General features: G+C 38.8%; 1 protein-coding gene across 1 annotated transcript; it reads left to right on the forward strand.

Annotated features, from left to right (window-relative positions):
- Window positions 1-360: 360 nt before the first annotated feature.
- On the forward strand, window positions 361-10,953 carry Arp5 (Actin-related protein 5). The gene is made up of 12 exons (XM_074105778.1): window positions 361-543; window positions 615-780; window positions 1,273-1,439; window positions 1,856-2,047; window positions 2,153-2,383; window positions 3,687-3,808; window positions 3,912-3,992; window positions 4,236-4,400; window positions 6,383-6,546; window positions 7,358-7,495; window positions 8,442-8,596; window positions 10,599-10,953. The coding sequence occupies exons 1-12, from the start codon at window positions 435-437 to the stop codon at window positions 10,901-10,903; spliced, it is 1,995 nt and encodes a 664-aa protein (XP_073961879.1). The 5' UTR covers window positions 361-434; the 3' UTR covers window positions 10,904-10,953.
- Window positions 10,954-11,050: the final 97 nt, after the last annotated feature.

The following is an 11,050-nucleotide window of genomic DNA, read 5'->3' on the forward strand; positions in this document are numbered from 1 at the left end:
TTAATGTCTGTAAGGTGGTGACGGAGGCTATTGTATCCCAGGCCCTTTGCCTATGTGGTTTGGACGGGAGATTTGGACTCTGTCCAGCTAGCCAGGCATTCTTGGCCTCGTTCAAGCATGCAATCTCGCAGTTAATGCCCGCTGGGGCTTTAAGTATTCTACCTGCGAGATCTAGCGTGCTGTGGATCGAAGATAGGAATGCCGGCAAAGCTACACTTGAAAGGTTGCAACCGGATCTCTAGTGTCTAAGGTCGCAACCAGTCATCCTTCCAACGTTTTTGAAAGTGTCTCGGAAAACATTTAAAGCCGAAAACGTCAAAATGACGTGTGGTAAAGTGACACAGTGACACTAATGACAGATTGTTCGCGGTGTGTTGCATTGCATTTGATTGCAAATTATTTATTCTGTAAAGTTAATAATTTAAATTACAGCCATGGACAACAATATAGTAGTCTTAAAAGACTATAAAACTGTGCCCGATATTGTACATGAATATGAGCCAACGTTGAAATTCGGCCATATACCTTTGGTTATCGATAATGGTAAACATCGCTTACAGTTTCATAACAAAATGTATTTATATTTTTAACTAATCAATTCAAAATTCAATCAGGGTCTTACCAGTGCAGAGTTGGATGGTCTATATACGATGAACCTCATTTAATATTTAAAAACTTGATAGCAAGACCTCGCAAGGATCGCGTCAAGAAAGATGCAGAGCCGCCAGTAACTCCACCAATACAAATTGGAAATGATATCATAAATATTGAGGCCGTAAGGTAATTATTATTTTACTAACTTAATTTCAATAGCTTCAAATGTATTTTTTACAAATTAATGAATTTTCAAACACCCATAGTCCTGCTAATTATTATAAATGCGAAAGTTTGTGTGTGTGTGTAAAATGGCGGGACGGATTTGATTGAAATTTGGTATGAAGATAGCTGGGTGTCTGGAATAATACATAGGCTACTTTTATCCCACTATTCCCACGGATAGGGTTAAAATCTCGCAATTGCAACTGCTAGAATTGGGTGCGGATACTTTTTCGGAATTTAATAAAATCCCAGAATGTCAATTCAACTGCTGGTTCTAATGATTTACGAAGCCACGGTCTAATGGGTGTGTGAAGCCACAGGTTAAGTCTTGTATACCATAATAGAGAAATCTCTCACCAGGTGGATATTTTGCCTTGTGCATTTGCTCTTTTTTTCTTTCTTATTTTTCTCTTACCTAGTTAGTAAGTCTTTGACAATAATTTGCTTTTTCAGATTCCAGCTCAAAACCCAGTTTGATAAAAATGTGGTAACACATTTTGAAGCCCAGGAGCAAGTTTGTGACTACATATTTTCCCATTTAGGAATAGATAGTGAGGGCAGTGTACCACATCCCATTGTTATGACAGAGGCTTTTGTAACTCCAAATTACTGTAGACAGTGTAAGTAAAATAATTTATTGCGTTACTGTTCATATTCATAAACCAAACCAATTATTTTGTTGATCTACAGTATGATCTTAAAGTCAGTAAATTTTAAGTTCGATATTTGGATAAATTCAGTGTGGAGTAATTGTTTATCAAGGCAGGAGGATAAAATTACAAACAACTAAAGGAACATTCTAGTATCTTGGTATATATTTCTTTTACTATATCACAAGGCAATGTCATGACCATAGTGCGCTACCTCCAAAACCTGTTTTAACTAGTTATTGCAACATACTTTATTTAAAATAATAAGTTCTATTTACAGGTTTGTATTAAGTAAAAACTAAAACAACATTTTTACTCATGATTGTTTTTACATATCATGTCACATTTTACAGTCTAATCTAAATATTATTTCATGTATTTTACAGTAATGTCAGAGCTGCTCTTTGAAGGCTATGGTGTACCAGGAGTGAGCTATGGCATTGACTCATTATTCAGCATGTACAGGAATGACATTGGAGACACAGCACTTATTCTCAACTGTGGATATCACACTATACACATTATCCCAGTTATAAGGGGACAAGTCATTGATGAGCATGCTAGGAGGATTAATTTAGGTGAGTTACCCTAACTTTGAGTGCTAAGGTACGTAAAATTTAAGAAACCAAAGAAAACTTCAAATTTAAAATGGAAGCCTCTTAATGTTTATTTCCTTATTCTAGGTGGTAGTGAAATGGTGTCTTATCTCCACAAACTGCTCCAACTGAAATATCCAGTTCATGTCAATGCCATCACAATGTCGCGAGCGGAGGAGATCCTACAGGAACACTGTTACATAGCTCTTGACTACCAGGAAGAGATCAAGAAATGGTTTAATGGGGACTACTATGAAGCCAATGTAAAGAAGGTTCAACTGCCTTATGTGCAAGCTTCCAGTTCTTCAAGCTTGACAGGTAAAATTACAGTAGTATGCGGTGAAGAGGGAAGGAACACAAGCTCTGTCTATGTAAAAGTGCCCATCGAAAATTGTTAAATAGGCGGTGCTACAGTAGCAAGGGGGTAAATGTTAAAGGAAGCTTTATAATGATAAACACAGTAAAATCACTCAATTTTATTTTTAAGAGATACAAAAAATCAATAACTGTCTACATTTTCTCATTTCTTCAGTTACATAATAAAGCCTTTATTTCCCGAAGTTTTACAAAACATTTAAAATCCAATATAAAAAAATATAAAAAAAGAATAAAAAAAATTAAAATCTACACTAAAATCATCACAAAATGTCTCTTATTTTGGTGTGCCTTTTGGCAAAGGCCTCCTCCAACTCCTTCCAATGTTTTCTGTCTGCCACTATCCTTGTCCATTGATATCCTGTCCTATGGTCAACCTCAATCCATCCTCCCATCTTATTGCTTTGCGACCTCGGCTCCTGGAGCCATCCCTTGGGTACCAAACTGTCACCTGCTTGCTCCATTTCTCCCTTTTACAGCGAAGCATGTGTCCAGTCCACCTCCATTTAAGTTGGTCAATACATCTGTTAATTTTGTCTTGTGTCTGATGTCTACACTTCTAGCTTTGTCCATTAGTTTCAATCCTAGCATGCTCCTTTCCATTCCTCTTTGACATCTTGCTAGTTTGTCCCTATGGTGTTTTGTCAAAGCCCAGGTTTCGCAGCCATATGTGATGCAGGGTAAGATACAGGTATCAAAAGTCTTCTTCTTGATCTTAATGCCCAGTTCCTTGCTTTTCATAATTTCTTTTAAGGCCCAGTATTTTTTCTACCCTGTTGCAATTCGTTTGTCTATTTCCTTGGACATTTGGTCATTGGGTGTTATTTATTTTACCCACTACTACTGGAATCCATGATACAAACCTTAGTAGACAGAAGTAGAGAAGTAGGTCTAGAAATGAATTCGAGCAAGAGTAAATTGATGAAAAATTCAACAGCCATAGACTTAACCATTAATAATCAGAAACTCGAATACGAAGAGGATTATGTTTAACTAGGCGAGATAATAACACCCAATGACTTTTTCAGTTACTTTAGGATATTATTTAAGCATATTGCCTACCCTATACATAGTTGTAAAATGAATATAAAGGGGCTCCTAGACGGGCCATATTTTCACTGCAATATGTGGCCGGCAACTATTGGTGTCCCTGTCTAACATGGGAGTAAGAGAGGGACACCTTCAATTGCAGTGAAAATATGGCCCGTCTAGGAGCCCCTTAATAATAACTATTTTGCGTGTCCAGCTGAACAACAAAAAGAGCGAAAGAAAGAGATGGCTCGAAGATTACTGGAAATCAATGCGAGAAAGCGAGAAGAAAGACTCGCGGAAGACGAAGAACAATTAAATCACCTGCTATCGATACAGGTAAATTATACCTTTTTGAGTGACGCTCTTCACGATTTAGTAGACCTATTTGTTTAAAAGGACTTTACAAAACAATTTCGAAATGTGTCTCTTAATTGTACAGGACATGATAGAGGGAGGCGACACTGATGAATTCAACGAAGCAATAAAAGGATTTGAGATAAAAAGCTATGAGGATCTTCAGGTATATAATGAATCTATCTTGCTTTTGATGAAAGACAACAACAATATACAAGCCCATTTTTCCCACTAGGCACTCTAGACACGTATGCAAGACCCAGTAAATGATGGACACCCGCGTGACTGTAAAAAAACTTTCCGAATATACATAGATTATGGGGCCCATCGACTACATATTATTATAGTTTCTGACTGAAGCAGATATTGGGGCCTCATTATTATTAATGAATTACCCATTTCCCCGCAGAAACAAATAACGAACTTGAACCAGCGGATAGAGAAAAACAAGCAGCGCATCGCGGCCGCTGCGACGGCCGAGGAGACGCCGGCGGAGCCCCGGCCCAGCGGCCGCTTCCAACCACCCTCCGACCCCGAGGCCTTTGAGCTGTGGCTCAACGACACTCGAACTAAGGTGCCCTAATATAACTATAACTATAACACAATCACTAACTACTCGGTATGTTGTATGTATGTACCTTTTAGCCTCGTAGCCACCTAATAAATGCATTTTGGTCACCTAATAAATAATATTTGTTCCTAAAAAGTATATGTTAATATATATATGTTTATATTGGTTACGTAGCATAACATCTACATAAAATCAAATGTCATCAGTTCGTTTTTCATACGATCAAAATATATACGGTCAAATTGCATAACGTAAGATATTAATAACTTCTTTTATCATAAATTAGTTCTAGTCTTAGTTTTAGGTGGTACATTTTAGAGCCAAAATAAACTTTTCTTTCTTTCTTTCTTCTTTCTTTAAATTTAATAATTCTATTATCTAAATTCATAACGTTTGTAATCTATACTGCGCACTATGTATAACGTTCAAAATACATAAAGTCAAATTACATTATTATTTATTCGTCTCTTTTCATGAAGCGTTTTGTAATGTTCGCGTTTATTTTTTTCGCTTATTTTACCAGTAGATTATTTTATCAGTTGAATATATTTTCAGCAGCATTAGGCAACCCACGCCTAATGTCGACGGAGCCCCGCTAAGCGGGGCTCCTATTTCTGAGCGGTCTGCCCTTCGGGCATCTGAAGATACCTAACAAACCCAACCTACCTATTTATGTGTAATAATGTGGATACTAAGGGGTAACGATTTGTTAGAATAATGATTTCGAGTAAATACAAGAAATATTATTTATTTAGGCTTTCGACATTCTAGACGTATGTGTTTCAAATTTATGACAAATAATATTATTCATTTTGTACTTAGTTCGATATTATATTCATTCGACCAGTCGTGTTGTATGTATTTCAAACGTTAATCATTTAGGATTTCGACATTCTAGACGTATGTGTATCAAGCTTATGACATTTGGTTTGAGATGTTATGCTACGTAACCGTTTGTATATGGGTCTCTATGTTAGTCAATTAATGTCTTCTTTTTTTTTTCTAAAATAGTAGAATTGTCACCTAAAGTGAATCACTAAATAATATTGAAACGGTTACCTAAATATTAATTAAAAATTACTTGGAAATAATATCAATCATCAAATAATTATATTGGGTAAATTATAAATAATGGTTCACCCTCACTAGCCCGAATATCATAAAATCAAATTTCACTAGGCATACCAACGTTAGATATAATTTTCATTAGCCCTAATATCATGACAGCTAAACATGGTATGTCCGAATTGATTACTAGTGATTAATAGACCTAAAGTTATGAAGCCTAATGTTTACTTGTACTAAATATTAAATGCTCTAATATTACTTAAACTAATAATGATTATTCCTAATGATTAATAGACCTAATAGCCATAAGTTCTAATCATTGCACATGAAAAACAAATACTCAATTAGGTAAATTATATCCACATGGGTTAGGTTAGGTTAGGTTAGACTTTTGACAAGGCGCGAAGCGCCTGACCGACGCGGAACTTCAAAATTTGAGCGAGCGAGCAAGACGGTTCGAGTGCAGAAGCGACTTGGATAGTTTAGGTTCAGAAGGCTAAGGCGGGAGCGAAGCGGAGCGTAGCTATATATATATATATACTTCTTATATTAATACTTCTGCAGATGTTTATGGGCGGTGGTGATCTCTTACCATCAGGAGACCCACTTGCTCGTTTGCCATCCAGTCGAATAAAAATAAATAAATAATAATTTCTTAGGGACTACTAGTATCGGTGTTTAAAAAAAATTTGTACCAAACATGTTTATTTATGGGAACTATATTTTCTGTCACCTAATTTTCGATGTGGCACTAATCGGCAATATCCTAATTCCAATATCTGACCCTAAGAAATTATTATATCATCATCATAAATATATCATCAGAACGACCAGGGTCTTGCACCCCATTCACACGTTCAAGTTTGTGAACGTTAACCAAGCTTTAGCAAGCGCGTAAAGACGGCTTCATATTTCAGTACCGGGAGTTAGTGTCGCGGCGTGAGGCGCGGCGCGCGCGTCGCGCGGCCATGCTGCGCCGGCGCACGGCGGCCGCGGCCGAGCGCATGCGCGTCATCTCGCGCCTCGCCGCCGCCGGGGACGACTTCGGCAACCAGGACTCCGACTGGGATGCTTATAAGAGGTATGACGTTGAATTTGTTGGAGAATTTAAAATACATAAAACTAGCAAGTTTTTTTCACTTCAACGTAAAGTTCCTATTTTTGATAAACGTAGGCTCCATAAAAGAACTATTTTGCTTTAATGCATGAAGAAAACCATTCGTCTATGACCAAGGCAAGTTTTGCAGGTGGACCTTGTGCAAGGTCCGCCCGGATTGCTACCACCATCTTGCTCGCTAATCCTGCCGTAAAGCAGTAGTGCTTGCACTGTTGTGTTTCGGCGTGGAGAGTAAGACAGCCGGTGAAATTACTGGCACTTGGGGTATCCCATCTTAAGCCTCTAGGTTGGCAACGCATCTGCAATCCCCCTGGTGTTGCAGGTGTCTATGGGCGGTGGTGATCTCTTACCATCAGGAGACCCACTTGCTCGTTTGCCATCCAGTCGAATAAAAAAAAAAAGCAATCAGATGATAAAGAAGCTTATGAAATGAAGTTGTAATTATTATTTTTTGTTGTGGTAGTTTTTTTTATATTACAGTTTAAGCATTAAAATTTTAGTCAGTTTCATTTATTTATACCAATTCGACAGTTAGAATAATGTTATCTATCAATCACACGACACGTATTAGCTTCCCTTATGTTTGTGACGGAATGTTTAGACCTGATTTTCACCCACTTTTTGTTTTTGCGTAGAAATAAAACTTGGCAATAATTATGAGTTGTGCTGATGACAATACAATAATGTTTGGTCTAGGGTGTCTTCTGGCCAATGTCCATGGTCTGATGAAGAGCAGTTTGACAGTTAACATTACAGTGTGATTATCCTTTTTCAGTATCAGCCGCGACGCAGACTCGGACTCGGAAGCAGACGGCGAGCGGCTGCTGGAGCTAGAGGAAGCTTTGCGCGAGCACGAGCCGGCGCCGCCCAGCGACCAGCGACACCAACTGCATCTGGCCATCGAGCCCGCGCGGTCAGGCAATATACTACCAAATGCAAAATTCCAACTTCGTATCTTACAGTCCCGCTGACGCTAATAAGATAAGAGGGACGGCACGATACTTTTCACCTTCACCAGCCAAAGCTACCAGCTAAGGCTGCGTTTCCACATGAGATGTACGAGGCGAGGAATGTGTTTATCATGAAACAATAGAAACGCGGAGCGAGGATAGGTAAATGAAGCGTTTCTATTAGTTCATGATAAAAAAACATTCCTCGCACATAAAGCCTAAGCCTAAGCGTCCACTCCACTACTTTACTTATCCCAGTTTCGCGAAGTTTGGAGTGGACGAGTACAGAGGCGCTTCGAATATTCTCGTACGTGAATATAAGCTGCCGTTTTTGTTTTGTTGTTGAATAGATTTTTGCATGTGGGAGGAAATTTTATTAAGTACACTGATATTTCACTCTTTAGGGCCGTAGGGTTCCAATGGGGGCTACTCTGTAATTTGTATCGTACCGCCTCGCTTTCTCTTATATTGCCGCTTACTATTAACGTTAACGAGACGGCACAATATGAAGAATTTTGAGTAGGTGAAGCACGAGGAAGTAGTCGGTTAAGCCCGGTTATACGGTAAAGATCCATTGGCTGCGGTCAGTCAGCACAAAACCGATCGTCGTGCGGATCTTTTACAAAACTATAACTGGCACTTGAGGTATCCCATCTTAGGCCTCTAGGTTGGCAACGCATCTGCAATACCCCTGGTGTTGCAGATGTTTATGGGCGGTGGTGATCTCTTACCATCAGGAGACCCACTTGCTCGTTTGCCATCCAGTCGAATAAAAAAAAAAAAAAAAGCCCATGTTCAGCAGTCAGCAATGGACGTCTTCTGTTTGATATGACGAGGACAATGATATCTCACTATCTCAACCTGAGAAATAGAACAGGACTTATCACAACCATTTGTCTCATCTTATAGGGCTCCAGAACTGATGTTCCAGCCTTCAATGATGGGCAACCTGGAAGCAGGCCTGGCAGAAACCCTGGAATACGTGTTTAAGCATTTTAGCCCTGAAGACCAGCTGTTGTTGGCCAACAATGTCTTCCTTACCGGGGGCTGTTCTCAGTTTCCAGGTAAACTTCATGGATAAAAATTTCAAAAACGGCGGTTGTCAACACAAAAAATTACAAATGAATTGGATCCATTGAATTTGGCCCAGTTTATGTTTCTTGAATTTTCATTAGGTAAAATCTTAGGGCCATTACGTACGGATTGCGTTCATACTGCAAAATCTTAGGGCCATTACGTACGGATTGCGTTCATACTGCAAAATCTTAGGGCCATTACGTACGGACTGCATTCATACTGCAACGTAACTGTCAACTGACAGTACATTTTTCGCTGCAGTTTCATTACAGTCGGCACAACTGCACGCTAGCTGCGATTGACATGTATTGGATAGGCATTCGGCAGTTCCAGTTACGTTGTGGTTGGAATCCAGTCTATCTGTACAAGCTCTTAACCCTTTGACCATTATTTTTTTAAAGCAATGAATCGAGAACTAACGATACGCACAGCATGAATGATTTTTTTTATGATTTTTGAGAAAGAGAAATGTATATATTATTGCAAGGTTTCCGAATTATGAGACGGCAATATGTTTGCCGCTATCAGCCAAGGGCATTAAGTGACAAGACCGTCATGTCAGTTTGCCGGGGGAACTACGGGTGGCACGACGTATCTAAAATAAATAAATTAAAAACCTTTTTATAAAATAAAAAATACCTAACCTGCGAGTTAAGCAACAACAATATATTATATTATAAGATTGCACGCACGAACAATCAACACTTTTTTTGCGAGATTTTTTTACTTCCGTTGTCATTTCTAACTAACACGGCTAATTCAGCAATAAAGGTAAAAGGCAAATTTGAAGTATTGAATTAAGCTATTGCTCCATATATAAATCAATAACAATTGTAGCCTAACCCACCCTTTCCTTTAATAAACACCAGACACTTAACGGATAGTGGCAAATATATTGCAGTCTTCATTTTTTAAAATTATCAAATAACAGATTTTTTTTCTTTAAACTTTATATCGCCAATCTTGTCTCTGAAAGTAGAGAATTGTGACTATCGGATAAATCCAGCAAACAAAATTTTATTTACAAACATTTTTGTTCAATTGTAAGGAATAGTTAAAAATCTAAGTTCAGGCCTAAGAATCATCATTTAACATGGGTTGGAATAACGTTTATCTGCTATTCTTTTTTTCGTAAATTGGTACGAGTATGTTCTCTTATGCGAACCAAAAGTTATATTAACTAACAACACGTTCATTGAGAAAAAAATAAAATATCTGAGTCGTATGACGGCAAATATCTTGCCGTTACCCACTAAAGGGTTAACAGAAACACTTACTCGTGTGTGCGCTCTTTGATCATATATTTTTTCATCACACTTGCTCGTAAACAGTGTCGTAACTCGCAGGCTACCTTGGTTGCAACCCCCCAAATAGAACCCTCGACCTTAATGTGCTTGTCATGAAACCCGTGGTCGGTAAATGAGTCATTTCCCGTACTAATTTTGTTGTCATGAAACCCAAGGTCGGCAAATGAGTGTGATACTGCACGGCGTGCAGGAGCGCGGCGCGCGCATGATCAGGCTGGCGCTGCCAGAGCGTAGATCGCGGTATCGGCAATTTTTGAAAAAATATTAGTTTTTCTTTTACAAATATACAATTTTACTCGCAAATGTGATGAAAAACATTGTATGTCGCACGGGCGGTACTAGAATTACGAACATCGACTCATTAAAGCCCTCAGTCTTTGACTTCGGGCTTCTAATACTCTCGTTCGTAATTCCTTGTTTACCGCCCTTAAGACACAATGTACTATTAAATCCCTGACTAAAAATGACCGAGTTTTATCAAGGAGCAGGGAAGCCTTAGGCCAAAGAAAAAAGCTACTAAATTAAATGCTGTATATCCATCCGCTAGCTAGAGCTCTGCCCGGTAGTTAGGGAGAAAAATCACCATAGGAGAGCTGCGCCAAGCGACGCTATGATAATGAAGTAACGCAGCTCACTTGCACTGCACTTGTTTCTCAAATATAAATACTTATTTTATTTTCAGGTCTCAAAGAAAGATTAGAGCGAGAACTTCTTGAAATGCGACCTTTCCAGTCCACGCATAAAGTGGTGACCGCCAAAAACGCAAGCCTTGACGCTTGGTACGGAGCCCGGGATTTCGCGGGCAGTAACGAGTTTGAAAACTGGTGCGTCTCCAAGCAGGAGTATTATGAACTCGGAGGAGAGTACTTGAAAGAACACCACGCAAGCAACAAATATTTCAAGAGCCCTGCCCCCATAGTAGACAATACTTTGGCCCCTGCTGGTGACGCAAATGTAGTAAAAGAGGAAATAGTCATCGACTGCTAGTTAAACTTCGTAATTCAGGATTTTCCAATTAAAGTATTTAAAAATATAAATGTCTTCTCCATTTTACAACTTTACTAGCCTGTGCGCGTTTGCGTATTTGCGACATTGAAAAATTCCAGTGACGATTTGGTGAATAACGAAGTGTAG

The sequence above is a fragment of the Choristoneura fumiferana genome, chromosome 23 (genome assembly GCF_025370935.1).
Source record: "Choristoneura fumiferana chromosome 23, NRCan_CFum_1, whole genome shotgun sequence".
Classification (NCBI taxonomy): domain Eukaryota; kingdom Metazoa; phylum Arthropoda; class Insecta; order Lepidoptera; family Tortricidae; genus Choristoneura; species Choristoneura fumiferana.